The 27828-nt window shown below is 42.4% G+C and overlaps 1 protein-coding gene across 10 annotated transcripts in view; it reads left to right on the top strand.

Annotated features, from left to right (window-relative positions):
- Positions 1-27828, top strand: part of Mesk2 (misexpression suppressor of KSR 2) — a 68451-nt gene that overhangs the window by 28210 nt on the left and 12413 nt on the right. For 5 of the 10 annotated variants that reach the window (XR_013495348.1, XM_078196346.1, XM_078196339.1 and 2 more), the window contains 5 exons: positions 3654-3707; positions 22731-22930; positions 23463-23583; positions 25864-26152; positions 27223-27282. Coding sequence is in view for 9 of the 10 variants with exons in the window: in XM_078196339.1 (XP_078052465.1) it covers positions 3654-3707; positions 22731-22930; positions 23463-23583; positions 25864-26152; positions 27223-27282 (724 nt within the window). In the remaining variant the exon portion in view is untranslated. The remainder of the gene's footprint in view (positions 1-3653; positions 3708-22730; positions 22931-23462; positions 23584-25863; positions 26153-27222; positions 27283-27828) is intronic. The other 5 variants (XM_078196340.1, XM_078196347.1, XM_078196342.1 and 2 more) reach the window with 2 other exon arrangements.

Here is a 27828-nt window from a genome sequence, read left to right as displayed (position 1 = left end):
TTTTTGAAGGAACCAAAATTATTCTAGCCATAGTTTCTTGTTCAATCGCGAGATTTCGCGCAATCATGGCGGAAGTTTCACAAGATTGAAATCTTTTTCCAGAACGAAATAGAGATTGTTATTTTCGGATTTCTTGGGGCTTAACCTCGAAGTCAGCATTTTTCCAAGAAAATCCGGTTCTATGTTTAGACTAGGCGGTTTATGGATTGGATACTCGCGTGTGGTAGTGGTATAGTACCGATGATACGCTGACGGTAATACGACTCCAACGATTTCAATAACGCGACCGCTTCGAGTGCGTTTCCTTCGACTCCACCTGACGAATCGAGGCACGTGGTGCTCCCCATTGTTGCCCGAATAATCAAAGACTGGTTTAACCTTAAGCACGGACGGACTTTAGGACCGGAAGTTGGAGCCGCGACTATTGATCGGCCTGGCTACAAAAGCAGGCCACGAGGTAAGCCGCATCATGCGACCTGAACGTCATCCCTTTCCTCACGCTGAACACCTCCACATTCTACATTGTATATTTGCTATGGCTGGAGACGTTTTCCTAGCCCTCCCCTACGCTTCGTTCTAGTTGTGCATTGTGCTTCGTAGTCTGTGTGTTTCGCATGCTGTCGTTTTACGACTCGTTCTCGATGATGTTTTTACGATCCGACGAAATTACCCGTTACAATACGCGACGAAAATGAGTCTTTGCTGACCTTTATATGTTCGAATAATGAGCCATACATTTTTAATGATCAATGTATTATGGCGAGATCTTTTTATAGGTCCGACCAGTGGGAGCTTAATTTGATCAATAACTGCAGCCGATATCGCTTGATTCGCTGGCAACATTGATACCAGACGGTTCTCGAAGCAGAACAAAATTGATCCGCGTAATTACAGCTAGATGTCTCTATATTGGAACTTTAAATCTTTCGTAACCTCTTGCCATACTTTAACAGATCTTTAAGAGATCAGATTGTTTTAAGTCGAAATCAAATTCTGTTCACTTACCATTAATATTCAAGTTAACAGTTTACTCAAGTATATGTATTAATAGGATCTTTAATAGCTACATTACATGGTACAGAATTTAAAAAACCTTTTTTTACCCTAAACTGTTGTCTTCGATTAAAACTTAAAAAAAAAAAACACAAAAAAGGTGAATTCGAAAAAGTTCCATCCTCAATTGTTAAAAATTGCATTGCACAAAAGACATCAATAAGTAATCCCTATGGTCAGACCTAAGTCATCAAATGGTTGCAAAACCACGAAATTAGGTTTCAGCTGCGACTATGTTTTGCAGCCCTTCGTACGAAAGCGAACGCAGAGGGTAATCTCGTTCAGTGAATCTATCACCGATGTTACGTTATTACGATGATAGTGGTCTGTTTTTCAAACGTCGAGGCCGAAGTAAATCGGTGGTCACGGTGGCTGGCCATCGGACTCTCGTGTCCCAAACGTTATTAGCCCCAGGGTAATTGGGGTTGTGTGGTCATTTATTACGATCGACGGCGTCTCGTCGCATCGCACCGCGTCGCGACTCGTCGCTTCCTTTGAAAGGCAGACCGGCACGCTGGAAAATGGTAGTGGTAGTGGTAGTTTTATTTCTCCTCGTGCACGTAGCCGGGATTCGGGATGCGTTGTTCCTTTGTCCCCGCAACGCTCGAGTTGTATCGGCGTGTGCTTCGCGGCGCGCGACGGCAACGCGTGCGTTTGCGGAAACCGGCTTCTCGGTTCGAGTAATCCTCGCGCGAGGTCGATCCACCGAGAATGACGGACCTAGCCGACGACACCTAGCCGACGATACTTAGCCGAATGCGCGATACCATCGAGGACACACTCGGAAACCGACGTTGTACTGTCCTCGAACGTCGACTGCGGTTTCGTTCTCGTTGAATCTGGTTTCACCCTGAAACCATCGCGAGCCCGAACAAACCCGCGAAACTGTATCTTATGTTAGAGACGGCGAGACGGTTACCCGATGGAAGGAATGTATTCAGCCACTCGAGCCGCGATCCGACGACACTTGGCTGTAACGTTGAAGGCGCAGGATACTGTATTCAGTGTTCAACCCCTGCTTCTGCAATCAAAGCTCTATCAACGCATCCGGAGGAGACAGTTATGAGCAACCTGTGGATTTTCCGCACTCGTGGCGCGAGATAATTCGGGGGTGTTGAATTTTGAATCTCTAGTGGGTCTAGTATTTTCTGTCAACTGTACCTTCAGTGATAGGTATCTTCTATGAGTTGCTGGAGGGGTTGAAGTTTAAACGGGGTGATAGTTTCAATATTACTTAAAGCTCGCTCAAAAGATCTGTTTGGAATCTGTCACGAGCCTGATATTCTTAGTTTAAGGTCGAAGGTAATGGTACTTACAATCAGTTGTCAGGGCTTGAAAAAGTTTAAATCGATCACAAAATTCAAAATTTAGGTCTCAGTTTGAAAACTTCTAAAAACTAGTTATAAAATCGTAGAATCTTTTTGCCTTGAATTCTAAAGGATTCTTGAGCTCTGCCGTGCAATTTGATCATTGTTTTGTAAAGAATTCCGTTCTTCCATCACAGAAACCATAACTTCGCATCGACGCTAGGAATTCGATTCTTTGTTTCAATTATGCAACGTTATGTTTTAAATAGCCTATGGTTCAGATATACACTTTGCCGGCCGATTCATTAGAGCGTTACCTGTCCATTTGTTCTTTGCATGTCAGGAGCTAATGACTCTTTCTGGGGACAACTCATACACTTTCCGTCCTTTGTTTGTCGCAGGCTGCCACGAGGACGGAATATGTGTGAATCTGCTCCGGATAGCAGTTGTCAGCCATTCACTGTCTCGTCTGAAAAGGCTCTTAGTGGATTATGCAAACTGAGTCACGCAAGTGGGACACATGTCATTGTTCGGTTGCGGATGAAAAAAATATTCGAGTTGAGAAAAGTTGTATGGTTTGAGCAAACGCGAGCTTCTATGAGCATTACTGTTATAAATCTACGATAGAAAACAACGATTTTCTTTCATGGTTTACGCGTTTATACTTTCGTTACACCATTCGGTTAAATCCTTTTTCCATGCAGTTAATATTATAGTTCGTACATCCAGATTCATCGGTCCACCGTCAATTTTTCACAGGACTAGTAAGTTGCAATTTTATTGACAAAATTTGTGTCGCATCCTTTGAAACGATAAAATCAATATCTTGATTAAATTCTAAGAAACGGCTCGTCCCACTTTATCTAGCACGCTCCGTAGACCGATGCAAAAAGCCTGGTTGGGGTGCATACTCTATCAGTTCTCGCAACTCACCGCGAGGCAATAAACCCGAGCAAACGTTACAGCCAGCGTCGAAAGGAAGGCGAAACATAACTGTTCCTGTTTTTCTTTTCTTTTTTACCTGGCCGTTAAATTTCTTCCAGCAGGTAACGGCAAGATATTGCGACGAAATCATTCTCGGAGGTGCAAAGAACCGAAGTCGTGAGGAGTGTTGTTAGCGGACGTGTTCCCCGTAGGCTCGTGTGTACCTAATTAATCGCCGGTTCTCCGTGACGTCGTGTTTGGGAATGAGTTTAACAGTTTTGCCTGCTAATGTTCGTTGTTGGCACCCGGGTAGAGGATGCAAGCCGCTAGGGCTGGGCGTCGTTATTATTCGCCGCCATTTTGTTCTAGGGAAAGACACAGGATGCCGAGCGCCGCCACCGCCGAGGAATCTGCTCTGTTGGGGTAAGTTTCGCTCACAGAACGATCATGCTCATCGACAGTATAACCGCATAATGTGATCCAACTCCCCCAGCTACCCGAACTAGTTGTATCGCAACCCTGGTAGCATAGTATCACCCTCCGGAAGCATAAACGTAAACGCAACGTCGATCGTGTCTCGATCCGAGCGTCGATCTAAACGATGATCCCCTTGTCCGCGCGCGTTGGGCGCTCGTCAACGCGGCACGTCGACCGCCGTTCCAAAGGGATTCTGTGAGAGGTCTGTCCGAGTCGAGAAGTCGAGAATCGGCATTGACCTCGTTGTCGGCGAAGCCGAATAATCGCCGGTAATTGACAGACGCGTTATCCAGAGTGGCGACGTTATTGCTCCTTTTCAGAAGTACAGACAAGTCAAGGCTTCCGATCGCCGCGGCAGCGAAGTGGGAAACTAATTGTTAGCGCACGGTACCCCTGCAATGATTCTCGCTGGTATACGCTGTTTAAGCTCCCACCAAAGAATCTGTCCCGAGCACCGCACTCCACTGAGTGTTCCGTTTAAAGTGTTACAAGTGGTTCTCTCGGAAACGATTAGCGACACCGATTAAACTACCTTTTCGCGGTTTCACGCTCGCGTTCGCTGCGAGACAACACGACACGGCGAAGATTACCTTGCTTCTCCGCGACATTTCCGAGTCCCACCGTCGCTAACTCCAGGCAATTTTGACTTCGGTCGAGCCTGTACGAGAAGCAACGTTAACCAGCATAATGCAACGGATGGAAACGATAATTTAAAACGGTAGAAAATAAATTGCTCGCATATTTTAAATGGAGCACACGTCTATGGATTCTAGGGCGTTGTTTAACATCGGCGGATATAAAACTGATTTTCTAGTCGATCTCCGACTAACGCGAGAACGTATTTCGTCCACGGCAAAGAAACGATTGCAATTGCAATTAAAACACGCTAACGCGAGGTTTTAGCGTGGATTAAAATCAACGCGATTCGATTCTCCGATGATCAACTGTCTGGAGGATCGCAAGACTCGCGATTCGCAATTGCAAAGTGGACGGTGTAGTTGAACGCGGCTGGGAAGGCTAGCGCAATATTTGCAGGCTGTAGTCCCGCGACGCAAAAGCAAATCGATCGAACACATTAACTCGCGTCGCGTCGCGTCGCGGAGAAATGAAATTGCGATGGCGTGGGTGGTTGTGTTCTACCCGGCCGGCCCCCCGTGTGACGTACATTCGAGCGCGCGGTGGTTGCCGTTCCATTCGCGGCAGGAAATATTTTTGATTGCGCCGAGAGCCTGGCCTCGTCGGCAAAAGTGAAAAGGGACGGAGTGTTAACCCGTTTTCTGGAGCAGAAACCGGAACCGTGATTGTTCCCCGAGATCTCCGAGGAGGCGGCGGCTATATTCTTTATCAAAACAGCACCGTCGCGGAAACTTTCCTCGGCGTTGGGGTGTGAGAGCAAGTTCTTGGCGCCAGGCCGCGCCGTCGCGATCACCTCTCCTCGTTTAAATGTAAAGTCCAGATGTAATTAGGGGACTCGAAATGGCGTCGAAACTCTCAAGGTTCCACGGGGACGCTTGAGCCTCTTCAAGTCCACTGTATCGTAATATGTAGATCTGGAAGAAGTTTGGCCGCGCCACTTCGAGTCGCTTGACTCCGGCTATATAATAACCGAACCCCAATTAAACTCCCTGCTATTCGGCAACCCTGTCCGAAGTTACCGGTTCGAGGAATGGGCGCTAGAAGTACTGGGAAGAAACGCGTTCTAGAGAATTAGTTGCCGTTTTCGAACATTTCTTGGCCGCGAAAGATTGTCTAGAACATTATCAAATGCAAGATTGCACAGATCTTTATATCTACAGTGGGGAACAAAATTGAGTGAACGCTTAAAAATGGTATAACTTTTTTGACACTGGTGTAAACGACTTGAATTTTTTTGTAGATGTTAGACGGACTAATTCATTGTACAATTACTGAAATACTTTTTCTTAAATTTTTCTGAATTTACAGAAAAATTCGAGTCATTTAGACAAGTTTAAAAAAAATTGTTCCATTTTAAACGCGTTGGCTCAATTTCGCACCCACTCCACCAGTCTTCATCCGAAGCTATTGAAAACAATTTTTATTCATTTTTATGTTTGGTATTGAAAGTGTATAATTGAAAGTTTTACTATTTCTTCATCTGTCTATTCGTTGCCTATTATTAAATTATTTCAGTAGATTTAGTCACGTTCCAAAAAATCTGATTGCGCGTTGCACATACTTCTTCCGTTACCGTATCACACCGGCTCTTGGAAACACTCGTCCGATAACTGTGTGAGCACGATCCGAAATGCCATGCAGTCTGAATTACAGGACAATCCGGAATATTTTGGTCGGATCGTCGGCACAATGGCAGCTAGCGTTGATGCACGGCACGACATTAAATTTCAAAGCCTCTGGACACGTCGCATTGTTCTCACGTAATTAAACTCGGAGAATTACACTTCTATCTGCCGTGCCATAACAGTCCTCAAATCTCGCTAGTCAGCGTCGCGAATATTTCCTCCCACGTATCAATTATCAACTTAACGTGTTATAAGACTCCATGATTAATCCGACACTCCTTCGTTCTTTCTTTTATTTTTCGAGCTTCATCTTCGTTCAGATTTCATGACCCTTAATGAACTGCGCATTCTTGATCGAATGCGGTATTATAAAAATGCTTGCAGCATGATCAAAGCATGGCAAAATCTTTTAGTCGATAAGATTTTGACCAATTTTTTGCAATAATGAATAATTTCGTTTATAAACGAATTTAACATTATGCAACTCTTGGTGAGTTAACGACAACTTGGTAATGAATGCAACGTTTTTTGACAGTTGATTTACCGAATCCGGGGCTTTCTTAAGACAAACGATCCAAATGGCAGTCGGACGTCCTACTTGGACGGCAGGCGACGGAATTGTCCGCGGTAAAACAATTAACAGTCAAATTAGGATCAATTATAGAAGATTAGTGCCAGCAGATAGACAGACCGACGCGCCTGCAAGGCGCGACACGGCGCGACGTGTTTCACAACGCAGGTTCTTCGTTCCGAAAGCATTGAACGGCTGGCAAGGGGTGGGTTTCCGCACTGCCAAGGAAAGGAATGGAGAACTTGGAGATATCGATTCATGTGGTATTTGTGTCACAAGCTTGTGATAGCTCGCAATGCCATCGACTGACTGGAATAGCACCGCAGGTGGAAAAAATGAAGTTACACCACCTTTCAGTTAATCGATATTTAAGCTGTTAAGAGAAAAGCATTGCGATCGCTGTAAATTAATAAGTTGCGGCGTTATAAAAGCAATTCCGCGATATTTAGAACGACCTTGGTTGAATTTTAACCTGCTCATCGCAGAGAAGAATGTCCAGTATGATCTAACAAATTGCATGACGTTTCATAATTAGGAAATGCGCCGATGTTTTTTCAATATTGATTATTCTTGTCTGCTACGGTATTTTAAATAGATTCTGTCCAAACAATTTATGAACCGATTATAAACGGTTTATTATTGAATTATGGTATCTTTAAATAGATTTTCAATCCGCAGTTATTTATTCTCAGCAATGCGAACAAGCTTATTTTGACGTAATCTCGTCGTATTTTATTCCGTGTGATAATTTAAGGGACAAATTCAGCGTGACAAATGAGACATCGATAGATAAGGATTAAAATTCCTGCATGACACGCGTGGTTAATGGAACTTTGCCATTTTCTGGAGACCTGGAGTGGGTCGTCCCCGTCTTAACCGAAAACGGAGCGCGTTCATTTATCCGAGAAAGAAGACGAAGGGGGAAATTTCTATATTCCGTGATCGTAAATTTCCGTGGGAATGTTATATCGAAGATAAGCGACGATAAAATCCTAGCGGCAGGACATTAAGATATCACTGTTGCTGCTTATGACGCCACGGGCGCATACGTCATTTTGTTCTACTTTCCCCGCGAATTCGTTTTCGCCGTGCTTGGCAGCCGGCCAAACACCTCCGAATTACCTGATCCCGAGCTTTGGCTCAATTTCCGATTCGATACGAACAATACAAGTGCCATTTTTTTTTTGCGATATAGCAATACATTCTCGGAAGTATTGGAAAGTTTGAGGACCCCGCCGAATTTCGGTGCCGGCCATCCAGATTTCCGCGGAGAGTGATTCATCGCTTTCGAGTGCCGAGCAATTTACACATCTATCATGTACGAGCCGAGAATGGGTACACACAAAAAATAAAAGCTAATAGTCGAAAAAGCTCTGCTCACCGGTGGCAATTCTTTTCCAAAATGCTGCTGTTCGTGAAAAAAATATTTGAATTTTCGAAGCATCGAGAAGCTCTTTCAATAATAACTCAAATGTTTTTTTTATTAACGTGCCATAAAAATTAAAGATTTTTTATCAACGCGCTAATCAAGAGATTCGAACGAAGAAGTGCAATTATTTTTGTCAATATTACATTCGTTGTTCGTTGACGTTTCATTGCGAATTTACAGTTCTGGAACGACACGTGCACCGAGAATGATTGCGCGTAAACGGGAGGAGGATTCAATCAGATGCTTAATGTGCAGAAAATCTTCGTTCCGTGAAAACGTCGATAGCGACGAGCACCGCCACTGTAAGCAGACGTCTGTGACACTCGGTGCGCATCTGCAACGTTGATGGGATCTTCCGGAGTCCCGGAACTTCCGACAAGTCGAACATTTCGAATATTCCGCGAGCAAAGAGAGCTGCTCAGGTCGCAATTAGCCGGTCCATCGACAATGGTGACGCGTCTCATAATTAGCGAGCACGCACCTATATCTGCCGAAAGCCGAGAGAATGGTCGGAAACTGGAACGCTCGACCCCTTGCCCGGCAACAGTGTCAACCCAATGGCAAAGGATTGCTCCGCGATTGCGATCGATGCATCAGATGGAGCCAGTAGACGAACAACAGTCACTGTCCCGCCTTATCGTGCAGCGGGAACTGCGTCTTTTTTTGGCGAGCTAGTATGCGAACCGACCCGATCTGTTGCTCCAGTTAGAGTCGCGCTTAGCCGCCCTCTGTCCCCTCTTGTCCGGCTCACGCAACGGTGAATAACTGTAGCGGAACATGGTCTGCAGTCTGCATCGATTTACGAGGGAGTCGTTCGTTCGTTCGTTCGTTCGCCTGTCCTCTCAGCCGAAGGAACGACCGACTCCAGAAAGGAAACACGTAAATCGATCTGTCCCCGGCGGCCTCGTCTAACCATGCATCTTTCCGTCGTCGTCGTCGTCGTCGTCGTTGTCGTCTCGACGACCGTGAGGCGGAATCGAGCGCCGCCGCCGACACAAAAATCCTGTCCAGTTCGGTTAATCGATCGGCAAAAAGGACACCGGCTACGAGATATCGCGTGTCGGCAGGCCCGGGTATCGAGTTTTCACCGCGGGTCGCGGTTTGCTCGACTTTCAACCACGGTCAAATCGCTTCTTCACCCCCGCTGTATGGCGCCAGGGTCTTGGCTGACCCAGATTCAAAGCTGACTTCCTCCTTGCTTCGCGGTGATACAGTCGAGCTCGCGGTACGACGCAAGGATTTTATGAACGGTTCGGATTGCGTCCTCGATAGTAGTCGTTCAGTCTGGAAATGTCAAAAGTATTTAAAGAGGTTGCCGGTTGACCTTTCGAACAATTTTTTGTTTCAAATGATTTCTAGCATTCTCGAATCTAATTCCGTTTTCCTTCGTCATTTGTTTCTATTTACGATAGATATCGAAAGTGTTCAGATTAGCTGGATTAGCTTAATCGAATCGAGAGAATGAATTCTAAATAGAGAGAATTCATTTTAAGCGAGAGAATCAATTAAACAGATTATTCTATAATGTGAAAGTTAGAAATCAACTGTGGACAATGGAATCATCTAGCAAACGAATTAACAGGCACGTAACGCGACGCCGTTGTCATAGTCAATTCGTCGGCGAAGAATGCAGGAACGGTTACTATCTTTTCCAGGTTGTTCCGAATCACCGTTCAGTACGAGTAATCGGAAGCACGGTTCGTGTACCTTTTAATAATGAATGCGCTATCTATTTTGGTCGCAGCCAGTCCCGTGGCAGCCAGTCTGCTTATCGCGCTCCAAATTCAAATCAGCTTTAAACCTACGATTGCGCCCGCATTCACCGGCTCTGATTAATTTACGCCTAAAGTGGGCTTTAAAGCTCGGCTTAAGCCCACTTGGACACGGGCGCCAAACGTCCTTCCGCGTTTTTTCCACCGTGCAATCATCGCGCGGTGCCTACGCAAATTAAATCTCGCTATTCAACGATATATCCGACGGCCATTCACTGTTTCTCGCCTAACCCGCCCTAAATACTCTTCGGAATTGAAATATCACCGGCGCCCGTAATACCTCTCGGAGAAACGTTACACCCTCGCGCATTCGCTTCGACGCCCTTTCATCTCGCTGGAGGACGACCAACTTTCCGCCCAGATAAAGCCTCGCCGTTCTTTTTTTTTTATCCGAGTCCTGTCCATTGTCACCTCTTTCGCTTCTCAATCCCAAATCGGTTCTGAAGAATCCCCGGTCCGATATTAAATCGGATCACATGCAATTTTGAAAGTTTCGCTGATCGGTATGGCCGGTTTGACTCGCGCGAATCATCGCTATGGGGTTGCGCACACAGCTTGCATGTTAAGTTCGAAACTGGTCTTGTAAATGAACTGTTTGAATAAGAACTGAATTCATTTGAACTGGACCGAGATATAATGAATCAAATTAATACGTCGATTGGCAATTACAGAAAGATTGAAAAACGATGGTCCACCTTTTTAAACGAAGCTATACCAAAAATTTAAACAATGTGTCTTGTAGATCTTAATAGGTTATATCCACATTATTAAACATTTTTGCGAACTACTTGTAGATTGCATAGAATTTTTAAGTTCCGCAAGCTTTACTACGATTTAGCCTCCAAAAATATGTTACTAATTTCTGAAAAGCTATAGAGATTTCTGACACCAGCAACGAGGGTGTTGCAAAACGTTGCATTGTATAGTGGAAAATTTCAAACGAAATATTTCGTTTTGACGACAAAGAAGTTTGTCGGGTGAAAAAAATCGACAGTCGGGAACGAGAGATGTTAATAACGGTGGTACGAGCATAATTACGTTTCGTTTGGAGAGTGTAGATAACCTTGTTTCGGCTGTCTAGTGACGAGGCTTAACTTGACCCAGAATTTTGAAGTTTTCGAGGATGTAATGAAACCAGCCGCCACAGTAAAATCTCCCTCTGCCCATTTTACCTGATCATCTGTGGAAGCAACAAAGCTCTTGAAACGTCGATGGGTTTGAAAGGTAACCCGATGGAATTTGCATAATCGATACCAGCTTGCCTACATTCGACGTCCGTCCTCGCAAGGGCCGCACAAAAAGATTCTCAGAAGTTCCGAATAAATCGAGCCTCGGCTTTTCTTTGATTATGAAACTTTCGAGACAATGACGCATTATCGAGACACCGAGGGAAAGGTCGAATTAAATTACGGGAGGGTCCCGTAATGTATTCCGCGAAATTCAAGACTAATGGAAGATCGCATTGGACTTTATACGAAATCGTATACCCGCGGCTCCTTGACCCGTCGTTCTCCGTTTTACGAATGCTCGAATGATTAATAAAAATAATTACGCAAATGGATAAAACGCGGCTGACAGATCGCTTCGAAACGATACGTTTTTGCGAGCATTCGAGTGGCTCATTAATTCATCCGGGACGATATAAAATGTACACTGGCGTTTAATTAAGTTAAGAGCATCGTGACAGCGACGCCTTTAACAGCGGGTTTAGTAAAATCCAGTTTCGATTGCGCGTTCGTCTATTGTAGCGAATGCTAATTAGATAGCATTACAGGCTGTCGCGTTGAGAATGGCAAGCTTGTGTCGCTAGAAAGCTAAAACCGCGGGAAATAGGAGGTGCGGATCGAGAGGATGAAACTCGTTGAAAGCACGCGCGTCGCGTCGATGTTAGCCTCTTGATCAACGAGTAGAGGCAGGAACACGGCCGGGGACTCGGCTCCGACCGGAAACGATAGTGTGACGCGATAAAGATACGGGAAGAACACGCAGCGGATTTTCTGTGCTTGGAAATTTAATGAAGGAAACTCGTACGATCCAACGCCGGTGCGGTTTCGCTCTCAGCGATTAAACCTGCCATGGAAAAAGTCAATTGCGTGCGATTAATAATAGCCGATGGTCGAATGTGCGTAAAAACTTTCACGGAAGCAAAGCATGCATCGTAACTTTTTTTTTGTTAACACGATTAACAAAAACTTGACGCTAAAAGAACATTGAATATGTAAACAATTATACATAATTAAAGTATGACAAATTATAGGAAAACGCTCGCGGAAATAATGAAGTTGTGCTGCTGATTTTACAATTGGCAAAGGAGACATATCGCTTTGCAAAATAAATGGTAAAGCAGTTTACAAGTGTGCAAGCACGTTTAAGCGACAAAAGCGATCGTTTAAGCGATAAAACGAAACATGGTAAATACAAATTATACGTGGTAATTATTATCAGTTCGATCAATCGCTGGTAGAAAAACGTTTCTGAAGGCGAAGCGCATTCCTATAGCTACGAGTTAATTGAGCGAGTTCGAGTCGATTAAATTCAACGCGGTTCTTAATGACAACGAGATCGGTTACTTTTTATCGTCTCGTTCGAGAATATTGAACGGATCCATGGGTTATGTATATCGTCCGGCAGCTTTGCAAAGAGGAAATTCAATTCTATAAAGAAATGACATTTGAGGTAATGACGAGAGGAAAAGCAGAATAAACTACAGTCTTATTGTTTTTTGCGGGGAAGTAGTGACGATGTAGATTATGTTATCGTCGACCAGGATCGTTAATGTGAGAGGCGCGGTAAAAACATTTATCAATTTTATTATCGCGTACGCTCTAACCAAGACATATCCCGCGGCTCCGCGAAGTCGTTATTATTAACCCTAGAAAGATAACCATATGACAACGTACGTAAAAGATAACCATACGCTTCAGAGGCGCATGCTTTCCTAAGGCGTCAATTTTATACTAACAATGGATATTTATTTAAGTTAATCTAGTCATTTTAAAGGTTTGGCACTATTGTGAAAATAAAATGCATTTATATTATATTTTTTTATATTTTAAGTAATTTTAAACTTAAATCACTAGACCTCTATGAAAAATTAACAAAAATCAACAGTCTTCGGTTTATTTCGCAGGCGCCTCTGCGACGTAGGTTATCTTTCTAGGGTTAAGCTGTTACCAAAGGCCGATTTTATAGAGCCTGTAAAATCGATTCCGCTGCGGATTAACTTCAATTTCCGATCCGTGCCCTCCTTATATTCGTGCCACTTTCTTAAATATGGCAGAAGAAAAAAATCCATTTCCGTTCCCCGCCTCCCCGCGCAATTAAACTGCGATCAATTAAGACTCGGAACTACTCAGTTTTCAAATTTCCTCGGGCTGTGCGATCAGCACCGATTGATGGCGAATTAATCTTCTGGTGGGGTTTCTTTCTCTCGTTTCCGGGGATGTTCTCGCAATTATCCGGAGCGGACGGGCTTTCCGCCCGCAAATGCGATTTCAAAGTACGCGCGCGGGCAACGAGCGCAGAGAAGTTTTGCGAGGCGCGATCCTCGCGACGTTTACAAGGGATTACGAAATGGCAGGCGGACGGTATTATTGAATCGATGTTCTATATTCTATCAGACAACGCGGAACAGAGGTAAATATTTACCGTGCAAATATGTCCGTGCGTATGCGTCGACCCGCATTTACGTAGGCTACTGAGACACTTCTACAATAGCGCGTAAACCGATTCGTCCATGATATATTGATCGCGTACACGACCGGATAGCCAATATTTTACGATCATGTGCACGTCGCTGGGGGGAAAAAACGTTTCATTAAACTTAGACGAATTGACCGTCTGTTATTGATAGCTGTCGAATGTGGTTGCAGGTGCAGATATTTCTGGAGAACGGGTGGAACGTTTCCACTGTAAAGAGATTCTTTTGCTATGTTTGGATACCATAAAAGAGTTATTATCACTTTATTAACGCACGATAAAATATTTTCAGATACTTTTTTAAGCTCTGCAGAATTGATAAAGAAAATTATAGCTGAAGGAATCTTCAGAATAATGAAGATTGTCAAAAAATTCTGTAATCATGGACAGACAACGTGTTGAAAGCTCGTATCACTTAACGTCGCATTCGTTTTGTAAAATACAATGTAAGACGTTTAGTAGTCATTTTAGATGTTTCGAATTGATCAGATTTTATAGGAACGATATATGAAAATTTTGATAAAATCGGGCAACAACAGCGTTGCTATATCGTTATTAGATGGTACGAGCTTTTAAAAAATGGTTAAAAACGACTGTACCTTTTCCTTTGCAACAAGAGAGCGATGCATTTAACAATTTACATGTTAATAGTGCGCAAAGATTGAAAGAGAAGAATCGCCTCACATGCAAAAAAGACGCCTCATTCCTGAAGGGGATAGGAACTACGTCGTTTAAAAAATGGAGTAATGCGTCCGGAGCATATTGCGCCGCTAACTTTTCTGCTCCGTTACATAGAGGGGGGAAAAAAAAGTTCCATCATAGAGACACGGTCTACGTAAAACCGTTTAACATTCCTCTACGAATTTTCTCCACTTTAATCCAGAGGAGAATTGCACCGCGTTCCAGTTTCTGGAATTATCCTATATTACTTGAAATTTCTCATTTTTTCAAATGCATCCCTTGTTTTTCTGTGTCGCGCGACAACGTGGCTTCGCGCGATGACGTATTGCACTTATTACTACGGCAGGAATAAAATACCGACGCCACTCGACAATACGCTGATTGCGCAGTCTGTTTATACGAAATGTTCACTTTGGCTGATTGCGCTGCGATTATCTCTTTGAAATTTTACGAAATTTGACTACTCGCCGGAGTACACATCCTGTGTACCATCCAAAGTCCTTGGCGGATGTAATTCGAGATGAGAGTGCAACACCATCAGATTTGATCGAAACGAGTTGAATAAAATTCGACGCGGTTCGATAAAATCAGCAGAGAAACGAAAGAAGTTCCGTTAATATTCCTTCCTCGAATTTTTCCACGAAGATACAGATTTACAAGTCACGTAACATTGGAATCTAGTATTCCACACAATCTAGTTACATACCGACAGTTCTGCGCCGGTCACCAATGGCTGACACAGCGGTGAGCATGCGAACGCTCGCGAGTTTACTATCGCGAGTCAACAATGGAAACCGATATATCTGGTTCAAGCTTTATCTATCTATCGCTAGACATCTTGACACTAGATAGCGCCCCTGCATTCGACGATATCTGAATGCACTTATTGGTCGTCTACATTTAAAGGGCCTGTGGCACACAAGCGTAGCTCGCGAGAAAACGATTGCGGTATGAACTTTAACCTTTACTCAGAAATAGTTAATCTTTTTCACTGGAAAATCGTTATGCCCATTATATTCAACGGATTTAAATTTTAATCGAAGAATTCTGTTTTCTCTTTTAATAGACATAGATACTCTTAAATTTTATTAACATATTTACCATATTATAATTCATTTCATCCGTGTCGTTAATGTATGAAGTTCAATCGTTAGGACGATAAATACATACGGAAGTATATTCTTGCCCAATAAATAACCCGAAAGGAACTTCCAAGAATATTTTTCGAACAAATCGACGGGCTTCTCCTTTCAATTGCCCGTTTCCGATAGAATCGGATCCTCGAAACCACTGGATGTACCCGATGTTGCCACCGGTGATACACATTTGTCCCCAGGATGCGTTTGTAATAAGGTTCGCCGAATGTCGTATCGATTTCGAATAAAGTCCACCTGGCGGCATCCGAGCGTGCCCATAAATTCTGAGCAGAAATTTAATGAAATAGTTTCCAGGGATATTTTTCCGACGGATCTCTCCATCGCGTGGCAAAAGAATTTCATTTGGTGGCCGGATTACGTGAACCGAGAACTACTCGCATGGACCAGAATCGTCCGGCAGAATCATTTATTTACCATACGAGGAAGCAACGTCGCGCAATTTCTATTTCGCGGGAATCGGCGGGAAACAGTCGTCGATGTAAAACGTGTCAATAATATTATCGAAGAACGAATTTACGCGACGGAGACAGGACGGCGCGCTTGTTCCCCCCTGGACGGGGCTGCGAGGGTGAAGGGACGGCCAACAAAAGGCCAGGAATACACCCGGGAACCTGATGAAGAAAGTAACTTCTTTACGAGGTCGGGGCCATGGTATTTTCACTGATATTTCTGCAAAGGGAACTCTATCTCTATGTTGGTCGGGAAGTTCTCCGCGGAAGCGTCGTCGTCAGCGTATAGAGAACGGGTCAGCCCCGAGAGTTCCTGACATTTTCCCCGGTAAACTGCTGTAAATTGGGTCAGCCCCGTAAATCTTCGGAAATGCAGGTCGCCGCGGGTTCTTCGGGTATCGGTGCCGGGCCGATACGACAATTAGCGCGATTAATCACCGCGGCAATTATTTACGTCCCATGTTCCGGTATTAAAAAGAAGACGCGAGCTCCGTACCTATATTTCACGAGGAACGTCGAGCAGTCGCGGCATGCGCGCGGTAATTGAGTCGAATCAAGTCGTCCCGTATTACATTAACTGCGAAATAAAGGCCAGGACTATACGATTTATTGATTTTTACACAAGCTTCTCCTGCGACTCCATGTTATCCTGATAACCGCTGCATACTGCGGCTCGAGTCGATTTCACAACCGATTATCGCGTTGCACGCGCTAGTTTAATTTTTATAACGGGTTACTTAATCACTTAATCGCAACGTGTGCCACTTGCAAAAATAATTGAATGCGATCTGTGTAATTTTTCGATCGACGATAAGAATTAGGAACTGGTGTTTTCTTCTGATTATCTTCAGATGTGGAAAACATTTTTCGAAGAAGCTTCACACGTTATTGACGTAATTACCTCTGTATAAAGTCCTCATCGAGATCAAGAGCAATAGTTTCTCTAAATCTTCGAGACAATATAAATAATGCGCGCAATGAATTCGGTATCTCTCAGTAGAGTAACAGATCATTTTCGCTCTACCATCGTTAGCGTTCTTTGCTGCTGTCGGCAAAAAGTAATTCCGACGAACAGCAATCTTGAGTCGACGGTTTATCACAAGTTTTTGTCGGTCTTGTTGTCAAGTACCAATTAGAGTTTCTGCAATTTTGGCGTTCGTCTGGATGACCATTTTACCCAGTTGTTTTTTAGCGATGACCCAACAATTTTCGATTTATTGATGTTTGGACTGTTTCCAAGCCATGGGAGCAGCGCTACACAGCATTCGTTTCAAAATTTTGACAGTGATAGGGCTTGTCGAGTGGAGGAACACACATTCGCGCGATTAACACGTCCGCTATCCCGTGACCCACTTTTTTCTCCAGCATCGAACGTAAAAAACAAAATGAAACGAGTTTCCAGTGTTTCCGATATTTCTCTTAATTCGGTGGAAATGTTGCTTTCCGTTCTTCACGGCGATCGTAGAACGATCGGTTTTAAGTAAAAATTCTTCGAACAACTATCTTGGAAACATCAAAGATTGTCTGGAATTTGTTATAAGACAAACTCTGTTGCGGCACGGTGGCATTACTACTTTGCGAACACTCCGATGAAACTTTTAACGAGGAAACTAAATCTTCGATTGCTTCCGACTTCGGCGAATTAATCTATAGATGTCCATGTTTCTAGAAGCAACCGCAGTCTAACCATCTCGCTCGCAAATTAATGCGATTCGATAGACGCGTTCACAGGACCGGCATTTATAAAAGTTTCGCAATCGTCAGAGTAATTTATTCCGCGAAACGGAATATTAGCAAGATTGTTGTAGGAACAGGTATCGCCCAGAAATTATCCGGAAACTTGAAGCAATAATTTGATTGGTTTTCCTCAAAACATCTTCTCGAGTGATAGACTAAAAGATTGAAATTATTAATACTAACATACAGAGACTAACATAACTTTTGATTAAATAGTTTTTATAAGTGAGAATGACACTTCTTTACAGAAAATTAAATTCTATCTTTTATAAATAAAAAAACCATGACTATCTGTTGAAACACGATTGATCATTTCGCCAGAAATTACCTCTGACTCGTGTAATCCGTTCAACTTCTATTTGCGCGTTTTTCCAGCCGCGCCGACAGAATCCTAGAAGTGGGACACCGTGTATTCGATTGACAATAGGGTGACGCAAGCGTCTTGCGCAGCGCACGGATACGTGCACTTAAACAAGGCGTTTAAACCAGCCATTTCGCCAGGGAAGCGTGATGCACTTCTGCACGTCACGGGGACTTTAATGAAGAAGAACGGAGCTGCTCATAAAGCTGAATAAGAGTGCAGGCGTCAAAGGATAATTGCGCACACAAATCAGAATGAAAGCACGTGGCGCATGGGCTCGGCGACTGTGACACGAGCCACCTTCGGCGGCGCGGACGACGCGCGAGATACGCGAGCGCGAGATCTAGCAGAAAGCGGAGAGCTCGCGAGCGGCGAGTCGCGGCGCGACGCGACGCTCGCCAGGGCGTGGTCTTCGGGATCGATACCATAAAAAGCTTTCAGATTGGCCAATCAGTCGCGTAACTTTGCGATCGGAAAGTTAAACGTTCCGCCGACTCTACGGGAAAATTTCGACGACTTCGGAAAATGCCGCACGACCACCAATCACATTTTCCTCGCACTCTCGCAGTCGAGCGATTACAATCAGGACGCGATCGCTGCGAAATATCTATTGGACGAATTGCAATACCTTTTTTACGGTCTGATAACCAGCTGACGATTGTCGAAAATGTTGCTGAATAAAATGCGATTTTTCTTCGGTTTTACGCGTTAGAGAAATTCCAGAGAAAAATTGTATTTTCAACGAACAAAACTTTTTTCGAGTTGAATCGTGGTGGTTGTTTTAATGTTTTTTAGTAAAATGATTCTGTAAAAGCTCCGGGATAAAATGTATTTGTGTTGGATTGTATGAAATTGTGAAATAACGTTGAAAGAGACGCAACGCTTCTGACGCATCAATCATCTCGGACAGTTTTCAATATATTTTCAAGATTAAAATATTCATCGATGCTTGGCTCTTCTTCTTCTTGGGCTTGGCTCTTCGGTTTATAAATCTTGATTTATCTCGAAGAATATACTACCCGGTAAAGTTGACCGAGAAAATACTTATGGGTGGTCGGTGTACATACCTAATATTTGGGCAAAGGGAAGTTTATGTGCGCCCGGCGGGATAAATGAATAAAATGAAAGGCAGCAAAGTTGGTTAAGTGCCAAAACTGGTTGTTCCAAGAATAGAAGAGAATGATACACAGGCTGTACTTCTGACGGTCTCTGACACGCGACGTGAGTCAAGATAAAAAGAAGCACGTGCTGCCTAAGTGGTTCGTTTGAACACTGTGTTATCAACTTATGCATTTCATTTTTAGTTCGTTTACAACTACGCGAAATAAATAGCAATTTGTTCCTCGTCGAACTAGCATATGTAGATTGCATTCTCTATTTAATCATAAAAGGAATGCGTTCTGCTATTTTATCACAACTTTTCGCCAAAATGGTATTTCTTGTTTTGCAATAGCGAAGACGAATTCCTGGTATCAATGTGATATCGTGATGTACTACATCGCAAGGGTTGTTTTTCGTCGTGCTTAGTTCACTCCCGATGTATTCGGGTTAATTGCTCCATCAATTAAACAGAGATGAATATTACAACAAGACTAATGCATTCGCGGGCCGAATGAATATGGATCGCTCGACGCCGAACAATCACGGATCATTCCTGTAAATTTACGATCTGGTAGGATGTAGAACTAATCCAGAAGTGATTACACGATCAATCAGACGAGTAATCACAAAATTGCGAACTGGCGATTGCAATTGCAATAACACAATTTCATTTCTGATAATGAATGTATGAGTTCTATTTTCTTTAAAAACGAATTGCACAGTGCAAACAAATATTATAGCCATAAATCACGGAACGACTAAACAAAAGTATTCAGATTAAATTGTTTTTTCCTAAAAATAATCGTCTTATAATAAAACTTGTACTTTGCATTATTAATAGTACTATTTATAGCTAATTCGGAATATCCTCGTTTATCTGATTTTTAAAATTGATGGATTTAGGTCTATTGGCTTTTGAGTAGTCCATGTGATGAATTTAAAAATTAACTTGTAAAAATATTAGGTTGGTGCACATGAAATGTCGGATGTTTACGTAAATATATAAAACTGTATATCTTTTTTCAAAAGCTGTTGATTTAATCAAAATATGCCCCGTTGGCTTTACTGCGCCCTTTTCAACAAGATATCAATACAGAGATGCCTGTCTTAAACAAATTCTGATCTTTCGAATTAATAAACTCTGATATGGAATATTTCAGAGTGTCTTCATTTATATACTATTTAGCCCGTAAAAGCTCGGGCAGATTTTGAGCAGTTTTAGGACAGTGTTGCCATTATAGGGTGTTCGGCTGAAGAATGTGACAGCGACCTGTCATAAATAATATCGGGATTAAGAGAAATAGAATGAACACCAGCATGAAAAACGTAAACACTTGAGTTTTTCTTCTCTGACGTCAGCTCTTCGATATGACGTTGCCAATAGCTTCACCCTCGACGCGTGGCTGTTCCATTACAAACCGCGCGAAGCATGTTGAGCAAGTCTGCGCTTGCATTTTACCGCATTTTCGTAACTTCCCCTCTACCTCTCGGACGTTAGAGACCCTTAGCGGACGGCTGGCGGATATATCCGCCCAAAATACTGCGCGCTCCAATACCCGTCGTCCACAGCGACGCTCGCCCGTCGAGCGCCGCCGTCCGAAGCCACTTCCACTGGAAATCTAAAATAAATCTTCTGGCTTATAGTATTTCTATCTTATGCGATAAAGTGCATTTTATTAGGTTGGCGCATATGAATACTATATACTTTTTATCCTGCATGAACACTATATACTATTTAGCCCGTAAAAACTGTCCTGAATGTTTAAAATAGTGAAAGTCGCGTGGCGAAAGATCTATATTTTATACAATTTTATATTTTACTTCATTTAATTTCGCAATTGTTTTGTAGGATGTCTGCGTAGTTTTTATGGGCTAAACAGTATGTAAATGGAGACAGTCTGAAAAATTCCATACTACAGTTTATTGATCCGAAAAATCAGAATTTCTTGAAGACAGACATCTATGAATTAAACTCGCGTTGGGAAAAGTATATAGAAACAAATGGGGCACATTTTGATTAAATCAATAGCTTTTGAAAAAAGGTATGCAGTTTTATATACTCGCTTAAAAATCCGACATTTCATATGCACCAACCTAATAATTTCATAATTTCGCGATTGGAAGATACTTTTGAAAAGTTTAGAACGCGAGGTTCTTCGAGGGGATCGAGGGTCTCGTTCGGAACGAGCTGGTGAAATGCTAATGAAGTTCCAATAAATGCCCCGGCGAAAGGGTAACCAGAAACTTTGTTCGAAAAGTATTCGCACGACACCTCGAGATATAAAAAAATCTGCAAGCCTAGCCTTTCAAACTCGCTGAAAGGCATCGGCCTGGCACCTCTTATATTCCGCTGTTGATGCAGCGAATATTTGATGCTACTTTGCCTGCAGCCTGAATGAATAGGTAACAAGCAACAGAGGGGAGTGTAACGCCTTCTGCTTCGATGATTCTTTTCGCCATTTTCGTTTCCCTCGAAGATTCCGCGCTGGTAAAGCAAAGGGTCGCGCGCACGCTTAATTATGTCGGTCTTCCCAATTTCGCGGCGCGATTATTAACTCGATGAAACTTTTAACAATTTGTCTGAGAACTAATTACTGGAACGTCGAACAGAGTAAGTTTGCTAAACTGCAGAGTTTTGTTGTATTATTTGTATTCGTTGTTATAACAGAATGGTGCAGCAGCGTTCATTCGCTGAGAATTTCTGAAGCATAATATACCGTAGAAAATTATATTCAAAATATCAAGTTCAATATTTGTTTAAAGGAAAAGCTAATTAATATACTACAGATCTTTGTTGGAAATAAATATTATATAAATTATACACAAACAACAAGTTTCCAGTTGAAATTATCTCCACGATTTTGCGTTGGATCTATTCGTCTCTGTCGTGAGCGCAGAGAATCCGCGGTGACCTATACCTTTGAGCGATGGTTTCTACGCAACGTGATCGGAAATTGGATCGCATAATTTAAAGGTGTATCAGAAGAATGAACTTTTCGTTAACATGGAAGTAGTGGATATTAGGTTCCGGTCTCGCACGCGGATGTCGATAAGGACAAAACGAATATCGATTTGTCGTAATTTGTGGCGGTACAGTTTTCTACAGCCGACCGGTTAAGAGTATAACGTATCGAGCTTCTCGCATGGTCGAGCGAGAATTCTTTTTAATTTCGCGCGATCAATTTATCACCGGTTCCGTAAGGCTTTGACACTCCTTCATAAAATATTCGTACGGTGAATTACGATATGCGACTCGTCCTTTCCCAGCCTCAGTTTTCGAAAATTATTGAAATAACTTTTCGAGGGAAACAGCTGCGCGCGTAACCTCGTTGTGGTTAATCACTAAAGTCTGTTATAAATAAAATTTCTTCGCAACGTATGTGCAATAGAAACATTTGTATTTCTTAATTTAAATACTCAAAATTGGTCTCAGATGGATTCTCACAGCTGAAGCTTGGTCGACTGATGAAGTGCTTCACTGATTTTTGTAAGGAATTTAAAATAGCTAACAATCGAGAGAGATTCCCCAGAAATCGTTCAGGCAATAGAATTGACCGACCCAGCTGGTCTCGGAAATTTCGGCAACTCTTTCGACTTTATAGAAAATATTCAATGTCAGGTCAGGTCTCCGGGCACATTCACGCGTGTCCGATCCTTTATTGTTAATCGATGACGCTGAGAATAAGAAATGGATGTCGACGTGGCAGAGAGGTCTAGTTTGAGTAACCCGTGAATTTCTTTCAATGCGCAGCACGATGCCTTCAGATAGCATGGATGACATCGAGCTGAAAAATATTCAGCTTCAATTCCCCGCATTGAGATACCTGTCGAGGGATGACAGTTCGGTGCGGGAGGAGAGGGTGGAAACCGACAAGGGAAGTTTGCTGGTCGCTGTGCAAGGAAACCGGGCGAAACCTGGCATTCTCACTTTCCACGACTTAGGCCTTAACTGTGAGTAACTTGCAACTCGTTATCATATAGACTGCGAAACTTTATGCAAATGCATACTTTTGTCGACAAACTTGACGGAACTATTGTAAGCCTGGAAGTTAAGTTCCTGCGGCGATTCATTCGTATGGTGAAGAATAATATATCGGCTACGAAGATAGTAACTCATTCAAGCTTTCAATTCATATATTTATTTAATAACATTTAATCATGTAATTTATATAATTTATTACTTACGGGTGATTAAGCTTATTAGTTTTAAAGGAGATACAAATATAATATTATAAAGATAATAAAAGAAAATAAGAACTTTATTATTAAATTAAGCAAAATTAATAGCTATAGTAGAAGAGAGCTTCGATCGTAGTCAACTATTATATTTATTGCTAACTATTTTCTATAGCTAATATCTTTAGCTATTTAGATAAAGCTAATTGCTTTAACTCTATAGTATTTCGATGCAATACAGTTTCGTGCCGTTATTATAATGTACGATCTTAATAAGTGTTTCATACTCAATTTTTCTTGTTTCCAGATATATCGAGCTTCCAAGCATTCTTCAATTACATCGACATGCGTGTTCTACTCGAGAATTTCTGCGTGTACCACGTGAACGCGCCGGGTCAAGAGGAAGGTGCATCAACGCTTCCTGAGGAGTGAGTGCACTCTGCAATTATAATGAAATTTTCTACGAAACCACCACCCTCTTAAACCACCAACACTCGACATTTTTTACAATATTCCCAACTTATCCCAAATCTCATTACACACTTAACAAATCATCGAACTGCGAGTTTTTATGCAAGTCTATTTGCAGCGCCTGTAAATATACAAACTGCCAGGTAACGTGTATATTAACGAAAGCTAGTAATATTTTTATATAATATCATCATGAAGTGTTTCTTGACGGCTATCAAGGTATTTGATGTTGATGTTGACTTGGCAGACGTCCAGATATTTAATAACAACTTGATAGCCTTCAGTACATGTGTACAGAAATGAAAGACTGCATAAAAATTCGCGGATATTAAGTCATATAAATTGACAATATTCTAATCGATCGAACATACAAATAAAACCGTTGATCCTCGATAAGTTACAGAATTCCGTCGCTGAACAGATTACACCGCGATAAACGATTGCGCGCGCGCACAAAAATGCCATCCATAAGCAATTCAGTTTGTTCGCATTGAACTGCCGAGTCTGTTAATCCTTTTAGCATACTAACCATCAAGTTGGTGCTAGGCTGAACAACGGTCGAACAAAACGAAAATCGATTCGTAGAAACGCCGCCGCGTGTGTGCCGATGGATACCGAACACGGTCGCGTTTAGGCTCCGTTCAAGAACTCGGTGCACACGCGTCACTTGACCGCGGCCAATTCAATTAGTGCGAATCAATGGCCCAATTAACGTTCTAATTAGTCGAAGCCCCGATGGTGTTCCGCTTTTACCGCGGATCATTCCGCGCGTCTTCAAGATAGATTCCGCCCGCGAGCGAGCTCTTTGCCACGCGCATTGACGCGCGCTTTGCTTCTATCGCAGTTTGCATTCGTACGGGTTCAATCTTATCGGTCGTTGCGCAATCCTCCTTTCCAATATTCAATCAACCCTCTCGACCATTGTGGAATACTATCGCGTAAAATCGTCTCGGACCTACCTGGCCATCCCCAAACACGACACCACACGATTCGGTTACCATTCTCCCCTATACACTCATGCCTGGCATTCTAAGATCAACATCGTCTTTACGAATTTATTCCGGGGAAAGTATAGAAGTTCTTTATTTAACAGGAACTGTATTTAAATGTGTATATTTTTGTTTGCTGCGATTTCTTGAAAAATAACGGAACAACAGCGTTTCTCTTGGAAGTTGTTTTTCTAATCAGTAAGGGTGATTTATCCAAGCTAAAAAACTGTTAATATTTGATTTCAAAAAGTTATATTTTTTTTAACGACGTGACAGTTTAATAATACAATTTCTGAATCATTTAGGGAAACAATTGCTTGGAGAAAGACTGTTGCTTGAACATTTTTGAATATCTCGCTGCAAAAAGATTACCGTAGACTGTGCAATCTACGTACAAAATAGTCGTTTATAATCCACGGAATTTTTAGAAAAAAAGTGGTTTGACTTTGTTAAATTGTACAGGCGTAAATTTACGCGATAGACAAATCGACTTCGATTCGTATAACCTAATTGACGAAGGAAAACTTCAGTGACGCAATGGTTAGGGACGGTTTACAGCGTTCAATTAGAAGATTGACAGTGCCTACGACTTCCGATTAAGCTGGCCTCAAACAATCGGGGCTCACCTCGGCGAACGCACACGTAGCTGAACAGCGTGTTACAGAATGATTTAGACTGCAATGCAGATTTTCATGCAACGGGCCTACAAAACGATACCCGTTCGCGTGCCAAATCCGTAAAATTTCATGACGAGTTCATATCCGAATGTATTAGCGGTCGATCGATAGTGTCAGTGATACTTCGAGCCTCTTGCATCGTATCAACCGATGGAGAGACCGATAACAGAAACGTGCAATGATCTTATGAAGTAGTAAAGTATCAAAAGAAAATCCACGTTATATATATTAACAATTTCCAATTTCAATTCAAGACACTGAATAAAGAATTTTTTCGCATTTAAAAATGGATCATTATACCAGTTCGTTCCAAATAACGTATCAAATTTATTTCTTTGAAATGGATACCTTCGAGTCTGCAGAACAAAAGAGTAATAAAAACTCACGTGTATAGAACTTGAAACGAATTTCTTAGTGCTTACCGATGACTGATTGAAAGAACAAAATGTAATCCGAGCGTGCACCGGCAATTAAGGCGATATCAATGTTGACGATAGTGATCTGATCTGACAATGAGAAGCAAGGTGAAGGTCGCGTTTAAGCGTGGCTAAGCGAACATACTGTGTTCTAGCTACGTTTATCCGTCCATGGACGAACTGGCAGAGCAGCTGCTCTTCGTCTTGGGCCATTTTGGCCTGAAGTCCATAATCGGTTTTGGAGTCGGCGCCGGAGCTAACATACTCGCCAGATTCGCTCTTGCACACCCTGAGAAGGTCAACGCTCTGTGCTTGATAAACTGCGTATCCACGCAGGCAGGTTGGATCGAGTGGGCTTATCAGAAGATAAACGTTCGTCATCTGAGATCACAGGGCATGACTCAAGGAGTCCTGGATTATCTGATGTGGCATCATTTCGGCAGGGTAAGGACACCGTTTCCCGTACAGAGGTGCTCGGAAAGTTGCTGTGCACTTTTCCCGCGATTAGGAGACACTCGTCCGTCTCGTTGGTAGTCTCGAACGAAAGAGGTCAATTCGAAACATATGATAATAATTCGATAGAGACAGGGCAGAATTTTGTGTCACACTGTTAAGGTCAGACTGTACTTAGCACACTTTGTTCCATTATATTTTACTGTTCCAGTAGTCTAAATAAGCTACTGGAATCTTTATTTATTTATTTATGTAATGAATATTGTCCATAATAATTTCCTTATTGCCCGGTGTGCTACTCGAAACGGTAAATTCGTGTGTTGAAATTGCAGCAAGGAAGTGTACCGTGTCTTTCGGAGCACCCTGTATGTGCACAGAACTGAATTTCTGCAAAAGTTTTAACGTAGAAGTGGCTTGTTATTTACTTACAACATTTTTGTTATAGTGTTTTTTCTAAACGACTGGTTTATTCTTAGTTTCAGCTCAGTAGTTTTTTTTATAGAAGAACCTTCTCATAGATAAACTCGATAATCATGGTTTTTCTACTGCGTTGCCAATTAGACATTGGTTAATTGGGTATCGACGGATCGTTGCCACGTAGAAACCTGCGCGATCGCCATCGACACGATATCGCGATCATCTAGATATCGAGGATCGTCTTCGCAGGCCTCCGGTGCTCACCTAAATCGATAGCTTAGAATTAGTATCAAGACTTTAGACAGTCGCCGAGATAGAGCCGATTCTCTACCGCTAGAAGTTCTGCTTTTCGATATGGAATCACCTGCTACTCGCTTGCAACGATTGTTACAGCACATCCTGTACACCATAGATTTAGTTACCGACATGCCTTACGCTTTATCTTGATTGTTAGACTACGGACCTTAACATGTGCCAGATATAAAAATTCCGGATCTCTCTAACGGTCTTATTGAAACGATTCTACGAATCGATATACACATGGTCTCACAGAAATATCCGCAGTCTAGTAATGATCGATGTTCCTTTAGTAACGTATCTCGATCGCTTAACAATATTTGAAGACGTTAATTTTATAATTCCAGATGATTCCGTTTAAGCGACATATATTGAAGCAGAATAAACAATATCATCTTTCCATCCTTGTAAGTCTTCAATTAACACGATTTCAAGATTAATCACCAATCACCGATGAATCCATGCAATCATCATCTTACTCAAGGCTCTTCTCGTGTACAGGGTGTTACAAAATACCTATACGAGGGCGATATTCTACTCGTAGAATTCAGTACAAAGTGCTTTAGTGGTGGGTTAACTTGCTTCGTTGACCCTTTCAGTCGGTTTGTTTTCAATCTCTCATTATTATCTTCCACTTGTATAAAAGATATTGCTGTACGCTGCAATATAAACGATTTAAATGAATAATAACCAAGAATGTCAAGAAGATCGAACAATTCGAAGCCATTATGCACGTATATGAGGACACTTAGGACATCCGGACATCAAAGTGACGATTAAGGTTACCGTAAATTCAATTTCTATACTGCTATTCGGCGGAGAGCGGCATAGCGAAAGCATGTATCATTCAATTTAGCGAGTATTGTGCGTCCTCAAAGTGGGTAACCTATTTTGAACACCCTGTATTCCGCCACAAAAATCGATCGACTGAAACAATGACACCAATCATGAAG

The sequence above is a fragment of the Augochlora pura genome, chromosome 2 (genome assembly GCF_028453695.1).
Source record: "Augochlora pura isolate Apur16 chromosome 2, APUR_v2.2.1, whole genome shotgun sequence".
NCBI lineage: Eukaryota > Metazoa > Arthropoda > Insecta > Hymenoptera > Halictidae > Augochlora > Augochlora pura.
The sequence above is the reverse complement of the archived record's forward strand: the minus strand, read 5'-3'. Positions and strand labels throughout refer to the sequence as shown.